The 19521-nt window shown below is 39.4% G+C and overlaps 1 protein-coding gene across 5 annotated transcripts in view; it reads left to right on the forward strand.

Moving 5' to 3' along the window:
• Window positions 1–19521, forward strand: part of LOC131050449 (uncharacterized) — a 256321-nt gene that overhangs the window by 68102 nt on the left and 168698 nt on the right. For all 5 annotated transcript variants that reach the window (XR_009106948.2, XM_057984628.2, XM_057984626.2 and 2 more), the window contains 2 exons: window positions 2361–2469; window positions 2612–2682. Coding sequence is in view for 4 of the 5 variants with exons in the window: in XM_057984628.2 (XP_057840611.2) it covers window positions 2361–2469; window positions 2612–2682 (180 nt within the window). In the remaining variant the exon portion in view is untranslated. The remainder of the gene's footprint in view (window positions 1–2360; window positions 2470–2611; window positions 2683–19521) is intronic.

Here is a 19521-nt window from a genome sequence, read left to right on the forward strand (position 1 = left end):
CTTCAACCTGTCGGCTGGCTGGTTATCCATCTTGTTCAACAGTTCTTTGAGCCTACGGTTGTAAGCGCGTACACTCTCATTTTTTTCCTTGCTTGGTATTATAGATTTCGGCCACGATCTCATTATCATCCCTTAGGAGTTTGAATTCCGCCCGGAACGCCTTCTTCAAATCACTCCATATCGTCTTGTGCTGGGCGTCGAGGTCTATGTACTAGTCAATGGCGATCCCCTGAAAGGTGGCGGGAAATGCCTTTAGTCAGCAGTCCTTGTCTTCTTGGCCATTCACCTCCCATATTGTTATACATGCCTTACAATGTCGTACGGGGTCCTCTGATCCATCCCCCGTGAACTTTGGCAGTTTCTGCTTCTCCTGGGTGTTCAACATTGTTTGCACTCAGAAGGTACATGTGTATTCGCCTTGTGTGTCGGACCTTGGTGGACTGTTTTGATAGCTACGTTCTGATGCTTTCCCTGCACTCTCGGCCACGCAAGCGTCCTCTACACGTCCACCTTCAGCGTCCCCAACACTCCGAGTACTTCCAGATGTGTTGGACTTGGGTGGACTGTTCCGATCGCTACGTTTCGGTGCTTTCATTGCACTCTTAGACATGCACGCGTCCTCTACACGTCCACCTCCAGCGTCCCAACACTCTTGAGTATTTCCAGGCTCTGACTCGTCTCTGTGCTCCCTCTAGCCGAGGGTCGGCAGGTCACCTAATTGCTTGGTCTTGACCACCCTGTGGCCTCTTCTCACCTTTAATGGGATCTACGAACATGAATCACTCAAGGCTGATCCAATTTCTTTTAAGGCAACGGTGCCAAAATGTTTACCACTACAATTGGTAAATTAAATACAGGAAATAATAATGTACATGACAATGCATACTAGACACAACAGTAAAATATATCTTTATTCACACATGCAATTATTACAGAGAAGACGACCAAAGATGGTCGGACAAGGATTACAATAGACCCGACTATACCGTACTACCTTCCTTGGCAGTACATAATATATTTAAAGAACACGATGGTTGCTGAGAGGTACACAACCGTCGACCAACCGACACATAACTACCCGAGCCACTTAATACAATTAATTAATACATTGTCGGATAGCAAATATTATCAAACATAACAACAAACAATTTATGCCGACAACACTCAACCAGTTGGTTTTTCTTTTTGATTGCTTCAATCTCGTCGAATTCCTTGCTCTCGACCCTCTCTGAAACTGATCTCATGACTACCTCCATATTGACATGGTTGACATACTCTCTAGTTGTAAAGATGCTTGACATCTTGGTCTCATTCTGATCTCATTCTGGTTTCCATCTGTTAGAGAAGCATCAGAAGGTGCAAGCAAACCTTAAATATTAAAATTACACGTTCAGATTCAAGTTGCCACCATTATAGCAACATGAAAAATTCTTCTGAAATTGAGTCTCACTTTCTAAATCAATTCACCTTACTCAAAGACAGCCGATTGCTCTATAAAATGCTGTTTTACAGGAGGAATTGGATACAGTACACAATGGGAAGTGTGTAGAATTGTCTACATCAATTATTTATATTATTACTTTGTGAAAAATGACACCAAAATGGGGTGAAAGACAACAAGGTCAGTCTTCAATCAATCTGGATTTATGCCATGCTTAAATTGAATTTTTACTTTATGTTATTGGTTTATTGAGGCCCATGGCCCTCCTATGAATGTCTTGGCTTTTCAGTTTGGATTTCCCATTAGAAGATGACTTTGTTTTTCTACTTTGTCCCCGTATGTGCCATTGTGAAAGCTAAATGAGGCACATCTTCTAATCTGATAAGTTGTTTTTCTTTAGTCTGTTCTTTTCTTCCATTAGATTAACTTCTGTCACAGTCTTGTACCTCTCACCCCCCCAAAAGTAACCATCGACAGTAGATAATTCAATTTCTTTTTGTTTCTTTATATGTACAATGAGGTTTTAGAACAATTCATCATTCAATGAAGAGATGAACTTGTTTTGATTGTATTTGTTTCAGCAAACAGTTCTTTTGGCCAGATATAGCTTCTCTGATAGATGCAACTGCTAACATAAGCATTGGCACAAGTAGATGTCATGAAATAAACTTTCTTTGTTACTTCCTTAAGATATTATAGCTAGTTTCATTTTTGCAGAATCATCTAGAAACACAAATTTGTTTTTGCTCCATTATGTTCTTGTTCCCATTTGTGATGATTTTTGGGTGTAAGAGATAGATGATTTGAACGATAAATAGTTTCAAATTATTTACATTGATGATTTCTCAATATTTTAAATCTTTTTTGCCCATTGCTATCAAGCTTTGTTTCTTATGATCGATGTGAAAGTATTTTACAGGGCCGCACTTGAGAAAAAGGAATCAGAGGAGAGAAAGAAATATCAGCCCATTGATTATGATGTTCCAATTTCCAAGTCAGAGGGGAGGTCACTTGGGCTTGGTGCTAAAGTGAGTTATGAAACAATAGATTCATACATGGTTTTTCGTTTATGATGGAAAAAAAGTTTTTATTTCTCATGGTATTCAAAAGAAACTGAAGCAGATTTACATTGCAGACGAACTCTATAATGGTATTTTGAATGTCAAGCAGGTTGGAATTGGAGTTGCTGTACTGACTTTTGCTTTGGTCTTTGCATTTGGTGATTTTATTCCATCTGGAAGGTATGCATGAGATCAATATATAATTGAAAACATCCTTCCATCTTTTGCGACAAATTTCGTTTTTTTTGTCTAAAAAGGTATTCATGTCCGTGTGTGTGACACACAAATGGTTAAGATCCCTAGGAAATTAAAGTTATAACATGTTTTGATTGCAATTTGTTGTCATTTTCATTTTTGAAGAAACATTTTTAATATTTACTCCATAGAACAAACAATTGTTCCAGCTGGGCAATATGATCGTAATGAAAAAAATTGCTGACATATTGTATGATTTCTTCAAATTGTTTTTCGGTCTAGGATTCAATAATTTTAATTTCATCTTCAGGTGAGTTGATGTCAACATAGACATGCTTGCTTGGACGAGGTTTGGATATTTTATTTGACCAGTGACACAGGAATGTCCCTAAACAGCATGTGGGCCTCCAGAAATTCCACTCATCCAAGGGTTTTAACTTTTAATTAAAATGATATCATTCAATTTGCTGATAGCAATAGTTTTGTGCATGCATATTACACAACATGTCCTGAGAACAAAACTTCGTTGCTTTGTTTAAATGTGTGAAACATGACAGGGTAAAAATTCCTAAGTAGATTTTGGGTGGAGACAAATTCCCAACTATCTATCTCACAGTTCAATCTGTAATTGTTGGAAGATAAACAAAAAATTTCTTTTTTTGGGTGGTCTCATGAAAGATGACATAAGAAATAGCTTCTCATTATTTTGTGGATAATTGACACAAGAAATAGCTTCTCATTATTTTGTGGATAATTGACACAAGAAATAGCTTCTTGGCATCTTGTGGAAGATGCTTAATTAAGTTCAATAATTAAATCAATGTGTGGCAAATAATAATGTAGTATTTGTTTCTTTTGATATGCGTCAATGACACTTGAATAATGCTAGAGTGGTACATATTTCTGCAAGTGAAGTGATAGAGTTGTATTTTATATTCTAATATTAAGGAAGATCGTCCATCATAGGCCATATGGACTGTCACTTGATCTTACACGTGTTGAAACCAATAAATTTTTCTTGCAAGTGGCACAATTTTCTTCTTGTGTGCCAAGCCTTTAGATTTAGGGCCATTTTCAAGTGAACCATTTTATAAGTTCTTGCCATGTGCCACGACATTTGACTTGTAGAGTATTGACGTATGTTAAATTTTATTGGTCAATGCTTATTGTTGCTTGAAAGTTTGAAACAGCTATTACAGCCTCAAAATTAAGTAATAATTTGCATGATAAGTCCAATGTAGACCAATTGGTCTGTATGATTGTACATGATAAGACTATCAAGGCCTAAAAAGCTACAAAAATAGCCACACAAGTAGGTGTTGATTTTAGGATCAGACAGATAACAGTATACAGAAAATTAAATAATGAACATGCATAACACAGCAGTACCCTGGGAAAACCTCCCTCTTGAAGGTGAAAAACCCGGCAAACAAAATCTCAGATTGTATTAGATCAAATCAGTACAAGTCTTTACAAATCTGCTTCAACTCTTGAAGCACTAAGAACAGCAGTATATGCACAGTAGTGTAATGAATCCAACCTAGGGAACGCAGAGCAATACAATTAACTTATCTGCAATATTCTTGAATGCTAATCAAGGGAGACAGGTTGATGATCATGAACACCATTCGCTGATCATTGACACCAATGGCAGATCACGAGAAGAGATTCGCTGCCTCAAAATAGTTCACTACCCTTTGGAAGAAGTTCGCTGTCCGTAGAAAGTAATTCGCTGTCCTTAGAAGATGATTCGCTGTCCTTAGGAGTAGTTCGCTGATGCTCTGCTGAAGGAGTTCGCTGAGTGAATGAAGGTATGAATGAACTTACTGAAAGTATGTGGTGAATGACAAATGAATCTCCTTTATATTGGAGAAAGACACCAATTCACAATGGGTCGGCCAGGCACCTATTCACAATAGGTCGGCTTACAATCATATAAATCTTTTTAGTTTGGTGCGCAATAAAGGGTCAGCCCTATCCACACGTTTCATTACAAGGTATATTATTTAATTGCACATAAGATGTGACTAAGGCCGATAGGCAAATTAGTCACCTGCAAGTGCTAGGTCGGCCCTAGAAGGGATCCAACCTAGCTACAACATCAACAGTAGGTACATAGACAGCCACATTTTTATCCATGCGGCCACTTCGGCAACCATGTGGGAGGTGAGCTAAAAGAGTTGCCATTAATACCTAAGTGAAGGCAATCTTGAACTATACCACCTTCTTACCTCCCAATATGTGAGTAATTGATATGGTTGGCTAAAATACAGGAAGGAAATTATGGAAAAGGGAAGGGCGAAGATAACATAGTAGATTCCATATTCTTGGAAAGCCTCATAGATAGTGAATGTACGATGTGATGGGTAAACAAAATAGATAATCATCCACTAAAACTTGCACTCTAACATGCAAAGGTGGACAAGGCCACTCAACTTCTCTCTTCAACTCCCAAGAGTTTGAGCCTCATTTGAAATCCATGGTTGCCAAATATATATGGAACACATACTAATCCGTGATTGTTATATGGGCTGCTCGATCATAATCTCCTTTCAGCCAACCAATTTCACTAGAGTTTTTTGGTGTAGCATCTACAAGTTTTGTTGTGCGCAAACTTGCTAGAAAAATTACACCAAAACAAATTGAAGCGTCTCTTCGTCGATCGTCGATCATGCCGATTGGATTTAACCTAGTAGGAAAATGACAGTATGTAGAGTGTGTAATGTTGTTCTATGTGTATTGGTCAGTTTTTGAGGTTTTCAATAAGTTTCCAAGTGACCTAGGAGAACTCCAAATATCTTGGAGAGCTAGGGCTCAGTTTTTCTTGGCTTTCGACAATAGTGTGGTGATCAGTTGATGTTCTAGCTTGTTGTGATGCTCTTTGTAATGTTTTTGGCCTTTTGGATTGTTCTCCACAGTTCTTGGGCTATTTTTAGTAAGTGCCCATTTTGGCACCCGACATCAGCCTTCAACATCAGTTGCTTCTTAGTGTGATCGGTTTCAGTATTCGGTGCCTTGTTGGTGCTTTCCGCAATGTTGTTGGGATTATTTAAATTATTAAACAAATTATAAAGCTAATGTTATATTATTTGCTAAGTGTTTTAATTTTAATAAACTTGAAGTGACATTATGTTTGCTCAAGTGGACGCCTAGGGGAAAAGGGGACTTGGACATAAGTTAATTTTATTTTGTAAAAAGTCTTTAGAAGGAAAATGATTTATTTTGAATTTAAATTTGTTCTTTTTTCCCTCCAACTCTATTTAAGGGGATTGTCTTTGTTTGGTAATATGTAATCTTTAATATTGGTTGTGACCCTTTGTCCCATATTGATGACTATATAATGCAGACCCCGTCTTGGAGAATGGCATCAATCAAGGCATTGAAATATGGTCTTGATAAGAAGGCAGTAAGACATTAGAATTATAAAGCAGTGATAATTTGAATTATAAGGTAGTTAGATACAACAAACCTTATAATGCTACAGTAGTTGCCACATTTGAATCCAATATTTATTAGTTTGTGAATTTATTAAAGAACATACTTATTTATTTAATTAACTTGCCAATACATCTAGAATCTTAGGATTAGTAATTATTCATTTGATTTTCATAAAGTAACTATATTAGGAATTGTCAAGGAAACATAATAGGGAGATGTAGGAGTACGGGTTCCCTCAGTTAAGTAGACCACACATTGAGTTGGATTGCTTGTAGGCCAAGGGGCCAGATTGACTTGGTTGGTTGTTCGGCGCTCTTGGGCTTAGTTGTGGATGATAGTCTCCTGAAGCCCTATTGTGCTTTCCTCTCAAGTTTCTAATATGGTTGGGTATTAGGAATAAGCTATAGAGTGAATGTTTACAATAGGAATCTTCATTATCATTTTGTTTGATGTTAATTGATTATTTTTCTAAATTCAATTGCTATTGTGTAGTTTAGTGAAAGAATACTCTTGTAAGTAATTGTATTATTGAATTTGTTATTTTTGGGCAAAAGTCAGGTACTCCCTCAAAAGTGGACATTATAGTGGTATCAAAACCTTGATCTTGCCAATATGAGGATCAAGAAAAATAGTTTATACGATCAAGCCAAAGACTGCAAAGGGCATTAGAAAGAGAAGGAAAGAAACTTGCAGCAAGAAATAACCCCATCCAAAACACTAAAATGGGTGAGCAATTGGGGGATGAATTAAGAACCTTCATAGAACACAATGAGATGACAATCCAAGCCTTCACAGAACAAAATGAAAGCACAACTCAAGTACTCCAAACCTTACAAAACATGAATAGTGCAATCAATGCCCTTAGGCCCAACCAAATGAATGGAAGGGATGTAAACTCTAATCACTCAAAAAATAACAATGTATGATCGTTAGGATCAACCCCTACGTTAACAAGATCTACATTCTTAACTAGGGAAGAACAACGATGGAAGAAGAAAACAACCCACCAATTAATAACATTGATGAAAATGCTGAAGCCTAGTCATGATTGGACCCTGAAATTAGGAGAAACATTGTCTGTAGAGAAAATTGTGATGCTAGAACACGGAATGCCCCTAGAAGGGAAAGAAGACCACCTAACAAAGGTTTACCAGAAAGGGTGAGTAAAATGACTCTCCCCAAGTTTGATGGAATGGGAAAAGTCATGACACATTTATGGGTCCAAAAGATGGACCTACTCTTATTTAGTCCCATGACGAAAGAGGATGCTATCAAATTCACCATTCTGAATTTGGAAGGAATTGCCCACGATTGTTGTTATCATGGCCTTATTACCTAGGGAGACCAAAACATAACAACCTATAGTGTATTCGCTCAAAGACTTACTAGAAGATTTGATTGAAAACATCTCGAAAAGTACTTGAAAGAACTAATACAATTGAAACAAGGAACCATGGAAGATTATGTAACGGAATTCCAAAGAATTTCAGTCATGGTGCTAGGGGTTTCTAAATGTAGACTTACATACCTATTTTTTGAAGGGTTAGAGTAATCAATCCGGGGTTTGGTAAGTGCTTTCAATCCCACAACACTTGAACCCACAACACTTGAAGATGCATATTGGCGGTAATTTGCTGACATATGAATAATACTTTGTTGTATTAGTTTAATAAATGGCAATGTAATGTTCCTGTAGGGGTTAGTTGGTAGTTGCCGACAGTTGGTATCTCCGCCAACCATCGGGTAGCATATATACATTATATTGTAACGGGAATAGGGGCACTTTTGTTGTATCCAATTTACATGTTGAAATAAAAGATATATCTTTCTGCCATAATTATTCTGTGAATTACATATGTTGTGGCTATTCATGTACTTGTTATTTTCTGTTTACTTTTGGTAGTCTGAGAACCCACACTGTAGGGAGTAAAATTTTTGGCGCCATTGCTGATACAAACTCGGAGATCAATATGGTGGCAGGCTGTAGGCATGTATAATGGGCCGACCATTCGAACAACAATTGCTAGTAATTGAAAGTGATACACAAGAAGTGATGCAAGCGGAAGTACGAGAGGATCAATTGATGGAAGACTTGGTAGACCTGTGGGAGGTTTTGGTCACCCAATAGGTGAAGAGGGAAGCTCAGGAGAGAGCGGTCCTTGAAGGCAGTGTGTGTGGCGAACTCACAATAAATACTGCTGTCTTCGATCTTCTCAGAAGTCTTCCAAGGCTGTTGGCGCAGAATCTGATCGAACTACAAGATTGAAGAGAGGAAAGTAACCGTGAATGGCGTCGGTAGCAAATATTGCAACGGTACGAAGAATGGAACTGTAGGGAAGAGGAGGAGAGGGATAAGAGCAAATGCCGTACCCTTGGCAATTAATGCCCCTAAAACCGAACAAAGACCGATGACGTACTAGAAACACCCGAGAGGTAGAAGGATTAGTATGAAGATCTCTCCGTATAAGAGAACAAAGTGAGTGGAGACGACGGTTATGGGAAATTGTTGAAGGGTTGGAGAGTCCAGAAAGAAGCAAGAGTCGGAGTGTGAGTTGGAGTTGTAGTCGGGAGAGGTAGAGATTGCGTACGTGGAGCCAGTTTGTTGAGGTTCCCAGGAACCTACCACTTCTAGACGTAGCAGAGGAAGATCTTGCCGACTAGGCTGCACACTCGACATCGAGTGAAGAGTCTGGAATCGAGTTCGAGAGCAGTTCATCTGTATAGGCAGCGCGCGACGGAGAAGAGCAGAACCTCTAGGCTGAGGTTGCCGAAATCTTGTAAATCAATCTGCAGAGAATTGAAAATTTATCCCTGACAAACGAATCACCCAAAATAGGGGGCCCTGAATCAAAGATCCTGAGAGAAGGGAGTCTAGAAACGAAGGAAGTAACCAAGGTGTGGAGGACGCAGACGGTGGACATGTAGAGGGCTCACGTGGCCGAGAGTGCAAGTGGAGCACCGAAACGTGGAGAGCAAGATAATCCATTCTAGTCTTGGGCACACGGTACGCTGCTGTTTGGAAGGATGGCGACTCCCTCGACAAGCCTAGGAGTGGAGAGGTAGAAACTCCCCAAATTCATAGTTGGCGGAACAGAGGATCCTGTAAGGCATTGCAAAACCTATGAAACCATATGGTTGTCCATAGGACGAGATGAGACACGCTATTGGTTGAGATCATTTTCGGCCACATTGAGAGAAGTGGCCTTTGACTGGTTCACGAAGTTGAACACATAGCAAATAAGCTCGTGGGATAACTTGAAAAAGGCTTTCCAGGAGGAATTCAAACTCGAGAGAGATGACAATGAAATTGTAGTAGAAATATACAATACCAAACAGGGGAATAATGAAACCGTACGAGCTTACAATCGTAGGCTCAAGGAGTTGCTGAATAAAATGGAAAACCAGTTGTCTGATAGATTGAAGAAGCGGTGGTTTGTCGAAAGATTGGTCCCCTCCAAGAGGAAGAAGATGAAAGTTGTCCCTCCGTCATTGTACATTGACGCTTAAAATCGGGTGATGGACATCGAAAGTGAAAACAAGACATCAAGGGGGAAGAGAAAAGCCAATGATGATGACAGTATGGATAGGAGCATTGATGGAGAGTCAAAAACTGTACAAGCCTTATGAAGAGATATGATGTGGATGGAGGAGTTGAAGGTAGGAATGGAGAGTGCCAAGAAGAGCAAGGAAATATGGTGTACTGATTGCAAAATGGAAGGTCATACCAAGGGCACTTGGCTGAAAAAACCATTCTATGACATCAATCAAGTATCAGGCCATTCCACCAAGGAATGTCCATACAACTTGAAAACAAGGAGCACAAAAGTGCTCTTCGCCCAAGGGAAACATGCTACCTCGCCAACCACACCACCCAAACCATTGGCAAATTCGGATGCCTCGCTAGGAGGGTACCATAACAATCGCCGAGGGAACAACTATTCCAACATGTTGAGAAGCAAAATCTAGGAAAACCCATAATCTAGTGCCAAAAGTGCAACGTGTGGGGTCACTTCGCTCGTGAATGCCAGAGCAGTAACAATAATGGTAGTTTGTTGTGTAAGTGGTGTGGACTAGCCTACCAGGAAATCATGAGGATGCAGACTGCTCGAAGCAAAAAGGAGTGAACATGCTGGACATAAAAGAGCCACGCGAGGAAGTACTGGCGATCACCAGGCTCTAAACAAAAAAGGCACTGTACCCCGACCTGTGTACAGAGAAGGAAAGACTCTGAGAGACGAAGGCGAATGTCGAACGGGCAATGGCGGAAGAAAGGTAGGTGTCACATGAAGCCACCAGTACTCCACTACGGGCAGAGTCCAAAAAAACTATAATGAGTTGACATTTGACCTTGGCTCCTCCTGATGTGTCCCTATGTCAACTTCCGCAGAAGAAGCTAGAGGAGTAGACCTGAATTCGCACTCTCGAGCATAGTGACCATACTTATCACACCTAAAACATTGAATGTGAGATAAGTCCTTCCTTTTTGATTCAGAGACAGGATCTGATTCTCTATCTCTATACCACTTCCTTCTTTTGCCTCTTTCCATACGTGTAGCAAGGACTTGATTTTCCACATCATAATGATCACACTCAATTCCTCTTGCTATCAATCTTGACTCTTCTTGAATGCAATCCGCACAAAGACGATCAAACTCGGGAAGTTTCGATCTTGCACGAATTCCTTGAATGTAACACTCCTAGGATGCAGGAAGACCATTAAGAGCCAACATGGTCAAGTCCTTGCAATCAAATAACATGACCAATAGAAGAGAGCTGATCTCTCAACTCAGAGATCCTCATGAAGTAAGCACTAACAGTTTCTCCTTTTGCCATATTGATGTGATGAAACTGTTGCTTTAAGGCTAGAGCACGGCTTGTGTTGTTGATCTCATACATCCCTTCCAATGTCTTGAACATATCTCTGGCTAAAGACATCTTGGAAATGATAGGCAGAAAGCGGTCCTTCACGGAATCAATTAGGATCTTCTTTGCTTTGACAACATTCTTCTTGAATTGGAGTTTCTCTTCATGAACTTCAGGTTCAGGCTGATCTTCTCCTTCTACAAACTGAATTAGATCATTATCTTTAAGTGCAATAAAAATTTATTGTTATTAAAAATTTAGAGTTATTAAAAATTTGTAGAATCACTTGCAACTCTGAGCGAAACAATGATAGATAGAAAGGAAAGAATCTAGAATAATTAAATTTCCCTAAACCCTAATTTCCCTAAACCCTAATTTCTCTAAACCCTAAATTCCCTAAACCATAATTTCTTTAAACCCTAAACCCTAATTTCCTTCAACCCTAATTTCACTAAACCCAAAACCCTAATTTCCCTAAACCCTAAACCCTAATTTCTCTAAACCCTAATTTCCCTAAACACTAAACCCTAATTTCCCTAAACCCTAATTTCTCTAAACACTAAACCCTAATTTCCCTAAAACCTAAACCCTAAACCCTAATTTCCCTAAACCCTAATCTCCCTAAACCCTAAACCCTTAACCCTAATTTCCCTAAACCCTAAACCCTAATTCCCTAAACACTTTGAAACTAAATCCCTGAACCCTGAACCCTAAACCCTAAAACCTAATCCCTAAACCCTAATTTCCTTAAACCCTAATTTCCTTAATTTTCGTAAACCCTAAACTCTAATTTTCCTAAACCCTAATTTCCCTAAACTCTAAACCCTAAACCCTAAATTCCATAAACCCTAATTTACCTAAACCCTAAACCCTAAACCTTGAACAATGAACCCTAAACACTAATTACCCTAAACCCTAATTTCCCTAAACCCTAAAGCCTAATTTCTCTAAACCCTAATTTCCCTAAACACTAAACCCTAATTTCCTTAAACCCTAAACCCTAATTTCCCTAAACCCCAATTTCCCTAATTTCCCTCAACCCTAATTTCCCTAAAGCCTAAACCCTAATTTCCCTAAAGCCTAAACCCTAATTTTTGTAAACCATAATTTCCCTAAACCCTAAACCCTAAACCCTAAACCCTAAACCCTAATCTCCCTAAACCCTAATTTTCCTAAACCCTAATTTCCATAAACCCTAAACACTAAACCCCATTTTCCCTACACCTTAATTTCCCTAATTTCCCTAATTTTCCCTATACCCTAAACCCTAATTTCCCTAAACCCTAAACCCTAAACCCTAAACCCTAATTTCCCTGAACCCTGAACCCTAAACCCTCAGCCCTGAACCCTAAACCCTGAACCTTGTACCCTAATTTCCCCAAACACTAAACCCTAATTTCCTTAAACCCTAAACCCTAATTTCCCTAAATCCTGAACCCTAAACCTTGAATCTTGAACCCTAAACCCTAAATATTTTCCCAAACCCTAAACCCTAAACCCTAATTTCCCTAATTTCCCTAATTTTCCCAAACCCTAAACCCTAATCTCCCTAAACCCTAAACTCTAATTTCCCTAAACCCTAATTTCCCTAAACCCTAAACCCTAATCTCCCTAAACCGTAAACCCTAATTTCTCTAAACCCTAATTTTCCTAATTTCCCTAAACCCTAATTTTCCTAATTTCCCTAAACCCTAATTTCTATAAACCCTAAACCCTAATTTCCCCAATTTCCCTAATTTCCCTAAACCCTAAACCCTAATCTCCCTAAACCGTAAACCCTAATTTCCCTAAACCCTAATTTCCCTAATTTCCCTAAACCCTAATTTTCCTAATTTCCCTAAACCCTAATCTCCCTAAACCCTGAACCTTAATTTCCCTGAACCCTAATTTCCCTAAACCCTAAACCCTAATTTGCCTAAACCCTCAACACTGAACCCTAATTTCCCTAAATCCTAAACCCTAATTTTCGTACACCTTAAACCCTACTTTCCTTAATTTCCCTAAACCCTAAACCCTAATCTCCCTAAACCCTAAACCTTAAACCCTAATTTCCCTGAACCCTAAACCCTAAACCCTAATTTCCCTAAACCCTAATTTCCTTAAACCCTATGAAACTAAATCCCTGAACCCTAAACCCTAAACCCTAAACGCTAATTTCCGTAAACCTTGAACCCTGAACCCTGAACCCTAATTTCCCTAAACCCTAAACCCGAAACACTAATTTCCCTAAACCCTAAATTCCCTAAACACTAAACCCTAATATCCCTAAACCCTAAATCCTAATTTCCTTAAACCTTATGAAATTAAATCCGTGAACCCTGTACCCTGAACCCTAAACCCTAATTTCCCTAAACCCTAAACCCTAATTTCCCTAAATCATGAACCTTAAACACTGAACCATGAACCCTAATTTCCCTAAACCCTAAACCCTAAACCCTAATTTCCCTAAACCCTAAACCCTAAACCCTAATTTCCCTAAACCCTAATCCCTAAACCTAATTTCCCTAAACCCTAAACCCTAATTTACCTAAACCTTGAACCCTGAACCCTAAACCCTAAGCTCCCTAAACCCTAATTTTCTTAAACCCTGATTTCCCTAAACCCTAAACCCTAATTTCCCTAAACCCTAATCCCTAAACCTAATTTCCCTAAACCCTAATCCCTCAACTCTAATTTTCCTAAACCCTAAACCCTAATTTACCTAAACCTTGAACCCTGAACCCTAAACCCTAAGCTCCCTAAACCCTAATTTTCTTAAACCCTGATTCCTAAACCCTAATTTCCCTAAACCCTAAACCCTAATTTCCTTAAACCCTAATCCCTCAACTCTAATTTTCCTAAACCCTAAACCCTAAACCCTAATTTACCTAAACCCTGAACCCTGAACCCTAAACCCTAATCTCCCTAAACACTAAACACTAATTTCCCTAAACCCTATGAAACTAAATCTGTGACCCTTGAACCCTAAACCCTAATCTCCCTAAATCCCCAAACCCTAAACCCTAATATCTCTAATTTCCCTAATTTCCCTAAACCCTAAACCCTAAACCCTAAACCCCAATTTCCCTAAACCCTAATTTCGCTAAACCCTTAACTCTAATTTCCCTAAACACTAAACCCTAATTTCGCTAAACCCTAAACACGAATTTCGCTAAACCCTAAACACGAATTTCCCTAAACACTAATTTCCGTAAACCCCAAACCCTAAACCGTAAACCCTAATTTCCCTGAACCCTGAACCCTAAACCCTCAGCCTTGAACCCTAAACCTTGAACCCTAAACCCTGAACCTTGAACCCTAATTTTCCCAAAGCTTAAACCCTAATTTCCTTATTTCCCTAAACACTAAACCCTAATTTCCCTAAACCCTAAACCCTAAACCTTAAACCCTAATTTCCCCAATTTTCCCAAACCCTAAACCCTAATCTCCCTAAACCCTAAACTCTAATCTCCCTAAACCCTAATTTCCCTAAACCCTAAACCCTAATTTCTGCAATTTCCCTAATTTCCCTAAACCCTAAACCCTAATCTCCCTAAACCGTAAACTCTAATTTCCCTAAACCCTAAACCCTAAACCCTATTCCTGAACCCCTGAACCCTAAACCCTGAACCCTAATTTCCCTAAACCCTAAACCCTAAACCCTAAACCCTAATTTACCTAAACCCTAATTTCTGTAAACCCTAAACCCTAACTTCTCTAAACCCTAAATTCCCTAAACCCTAAATCGTAATTTACCTAAACCCTAACCTCCATAAACCCTAAACCTTGAACCCTAAACCCTAATTTTCGTAAACCCTGAACCCTAAACCCTAAACCCTAAACCCTAAACCCTAATTTCCCTAAACCCTAAACTCTAATTTCCCTAAACCTTAATTTTCCTAAACCCTAATTTCCCTAAACCCTATGAAACTAAATTCGTGAACCCTAAACGCTGAACCCTGGACCTTAAACCCTAAACCCTAAACCCTAAACCCTAATTTCCCCAAACCCTAAACCCTAAACACTGAACCCTAAACCCTAATTTCCATAAACCTTAAACCCTAAACCCTATTTTCCTTAAACCCTAATTTCCCTAATTTCCCTAAACCCTAAATCTTAATTTCCCTAAACCCTAAACCCTAATCTCCCTAAACGATAATTTTCCTAAACCCTAAACCCTAAACCCTAAACCCTAATTTTCCTAAACCGTGAACTGTGAACCTTGAACCCTAAACCCTGCACCTTGAACCCTAATTTCCCTAAACCCTTAACCCTAATTTCCTTAAACCCTAATTTTCCTAAACCCTGAACCCTGAACCCTAAACCCTAAACCCTAATTTCCTAAAACCCTAATTTCCCTCAACCCTGAACACTAATTTCCCTAAACCCTAAACCCTAATTTCCCTAATTTCCCTAAACCCTTGTTTTCCTAAACCCTAATTTCCCTAAACCCTCAACCCTGAACCCTAATTTTCCTAAACCCTAATTTCCCTACACCCTAAACCCTAATTTCCCTAATTTCCTTAAACCCTAAACCCTAGTCTCCCTAAACCCTAAACCCTAATTTCCTTGAACCCTAAACCCTAAACTCTAATTTCCTTAAACCCTATGAAACTAAATCCTTGAACCCTGAACCCGAAACCCTAAACCCTAATCCTTAAACGCTAATTTTCGTAAACCCTGAACCCTAAACCCTAATTTCCCTAAACCCTAAATTCCCTAAACACTAAACCCTATTATCCCTAAACCCTAAACCCTAATTTCCCTAAACCCTATGAAATTAAATCTATGAACCCTGTCCCTGAACCCTGAACCCTAAACCCTTATCTCCCTAAACCCTAAACCCTAATTTCCCTAAACACTAATTTCCCTAAACACTAAACCCTAATTTCCCTAAACCCTAAACCCTAAACCCTAAACCTTAATTTCCTTTTCCCTAAACACGAAACCCTAATATCCCTAAACCCTAAACCCTAATTTCCTTAAACCCTAAACCCGAAACCCTATTTCCTAATTCCTAAACCCTAATTTCCCTAAACCCTAAACCCTGATTTCCCTAAGCCCCAATCCCTAAACTCTAATTTTCCTAAACCCTAAACCCTAAACCGTAATTTACCTAAACCCTGAACCCTGAACCCTAAACCCTAATTTCCCTAAACACTAAACCCTAATTTCCCTAAACCCTATGAAACTAAATCCATGAACCCTGAACCCTGAACCCTAAACCCTAATCTCCCTAAACCCTAAACCCTAAACCCTAATTTCCCTAAACCCTAAATTCCCTAATTTCCCTAAACCATAAACCCTAATTTCGCTAAACCCTAATTTCCCTAAACCTTAATTTCGCTAAACCCTTATTTCTAATTTCCCTAAATCCTAAACCCTAATTTCCCTAAATCCTAAACCCTAATTTCCCTAAACCCTAATTTCCCTAAACCCTAAACTCGAATTTCCCTAAACCCTAATTTCCCTAAACCATAAACCCTAATTTCTCTATACTTGTATGCCTTTTGCCAAAAAGAACCTGCACATGCCTATTTTTGGGTCTTTAAAATTCCTCCATAGTGATGTTTTAATTAATTATTATTTAATTGATTGATTAATTTTATTAATTAATTGATTGAATTTTAACTGATTATTTTATTGATTATTAATTGATTGATTAATTTTAATTTATTGATTCATTTTTAATTGATTATTAGCATGTCTGTTGGTTTTCCTGGAAGTTGAGGTGGTTGTCCGCTCACTTCTATTTAAACATTTGTATTGAACGTTTATTGTAAACATTAAAAGTCCACTGATGAGAGGGTGAAATTCCCTCGAAACATGTCTGGACGTTTTCAATAAAATATTTTTTTACACATGCTTTTTCTCCTGGTTCGAATCTATGTTGCAAGTGATAAATTTGTTAATTTATAATACTAATTTTCTCTATCTTCAAGCTGCCATTGATTCTTGCCAGTTTCGTTCGAATGGCCATCGGTTTTTCACTTCATCTGGTCTTTTTGGGATCGGGTGCTTGCTGTTGATGGCTTCTTTGGATGGTTTTTGATGGAGTTTGGGTTCTTATTTTGGATCTGCTCTCTCCATCTCTTTGCGATCTTTTGGATTGATCGTTCGATCTTCCTCATTCGCTGTTGCTGGGGTTTGTTTGATGCTGTCGTGGCCTTGTTCGCTGCGGCCGTTGCTTGCTCGTCATCCCTGACGAGCCCGGTCTTCTTTTCCTCCGTCCGCCGCTCCTTGCCGCATTGATGGAGGCCCGTGCGTTGTGTCCTCTTCATACCCTCGGGCTCTGTTTGTTGGGCGTTGCCCCGTGGCGTCTGGTTGTTGGCCCTTTCGGGCTCCTCCGTTCGCTTGCTGGCTCTGCCAACCCTTGGCGCCTTCGTGCCCCTTGGCGCCTTCGTGCCCCTTGGCGCCTTCGTGCCTCGTGGCGCCTTCGTGCCCCGAAGACCCTCTGTCGGCCCGCGCTTCCTCTCCCTCTCACGCGTGGCACAACATGTTGCGGACGGGCTTCGGCCCTTGTGTGGACGCCGCCTCCTACGGGTTGTTGCCGCCTTTGTTGGACGCCGCCTCCTGCGGGTTGTTGTTGCTTCCACGGGATGCCCTTTGGTATCCCCTTCCTCTGCGCTATGCAGGTCCCCCGTCGTGTTTTGGTTTGTGTCGTTCGGCTCGTCTCCCCAGCGCCCGCGAGCGGTTTTCATTGGTGGTTTTTTCGGATTCCATGCTGGTCTCCGGTTCTTCCTCGCTCATGGGTCCTAGCTTCTTGATCGCCGTCACTATGTTTTTTTTTGGAATTATGTGCCTCCTATTAGGAGTCGGGTCCCCTCGTGCCCAGTTACTCTGTGACGAACATGAGGTTTTCCGTAAACCCTAATTTCTCTATATTTGTATGGCTTTCGCCAAAAAGAACCTTCACATGCCTATTTTTGGGTCTTTAAAATTCCTCTATAGTGATGTTTTAATTAATTATTTTTTAATTGATTGATTAATTTTATTAATTAATTGATTGAATTTTAATTGATTATTTTATTGATTATTACTTGATTGATTTTTAATTGATTATTAGCATGTCCGTTGGTTTTCCTAGAAGTTGAGGTGGTTGTCCCCTCACTTCTATTTAAACATTTGTATTGAACTTTTATTGTAAACATTTTTAAGTCCACTGATGAGAGGGTGTAATTCCCTCGAAACATGTCTGGTCATTTTCAATAAAATAGTTTTTTACACATGCTTTTTCTCCTGGTTTGAATCTATGCTGCAAGTGATAAATTTGTTAATTTATAATATTAATTTATAATGTTAGTTTAGAGTATTTAAAATATCTATACATAGAACTATAATATTATATATAATATAAAATTATAAATATTTGTACCTAAGCAAAATTAAAACATATTTGATAATATATGCAGCGTTGTAAATTGTAACCGGTACAATTTACACCTCAGGTTTGTGCTCCTACTTTAGCGTGTCCCATTTTCATTTCTGCTAGGCCCGGCCTCGTTTTACTCCAACCTTGATGTCACCTGTTGACACTGTTAGGTGGGCCCCCATCTTGAGGTTGCCTATTCCTGATTTCCCATTTGCTAGTCTTGTTTTTGGAGGACTAGGGCACCCCAAGACGCCATGGCCCCCCATAAAGTGGACCCAATTTGAATGTGGATAGGCACTCCCCCTCCCTAATGGAATTTGGTTCCCGTGGCTACACTTGACAATTGGAGGTTGTCCTAACCGGTAATCTACCTAGGGAACCCTATATAAAGACATCCTATCAATTTATTGTGACATCCATTACATATCCATAGTATTCATGCATCCGCCAAGCATTCATCATCAAGCATTTTTAGAGATTCAAGGCAGCATTTCATCCTTCAAGCATTAAGCATGTGTCTTTCATGTTCATGTGTTTGTCATACCATTACATTCAACATTTGTGATTACATTCAAAGAGCATTGCACCATTGATCCTTCCTTCAACAATTGCAGATCTAAGGAATATCTCCTAGCATTTACTTAAGTATTTACATTATTCAATTCAAGGTTAATTCCTAAACTGGGGTTTGACCTAAGGCAAACCCCTATCCACAACACTTTCTTCTCTCTTTTTGTGTGCAGTGAATAGACTCTGGAGCTATACTCAGAGATCCTGATAGAGTTGACGATGACGAATAGGTTCAGCTGTTGATGGAGCACAAGACGGAGGACTAGGGCGAATCTCTACTACTTTGTCCCACAAAATCAGGCCGAACTTCTGGGTACATATTCTAAACACCTTCTTTTGCCTATATCCCAGTCCGTGGCTCCGTGGGACATCTGTAGCAGTCTGCTTTCACTGTCTCTCTTCAATCATCCCTTGTTTTGCCCCAGTTTCACAATTCACATCCAATCTTCAACTAGAAAGAGGGGGCAAACTAAAAACCAATGAATCTAATCAAAATTTAGCCCTTTCCCTATTTGGATTTGTGGTTAGATCTATTTGATTCACCCCTCTTGCAATGTAGTGGTCTCCCAAAGAAAATTAGTGGTTTTATTATCTTAACTGTT

The sequence above is a fragment of the Cryptomeria japonica genome, chromosome 1 (assembly GCF_030272615.1).
Source record: "Cryptomeria japonica chromosome 1, Sugi_1.0, whole genome shotgun sequence".
Taxonomy (NCBI): Eukaryota; Viridiplantae; Streptophyta; class Pinopsida; order Cupressales; family Cupressaceae; genus Cryptomeria; species Cryptomeria japonica.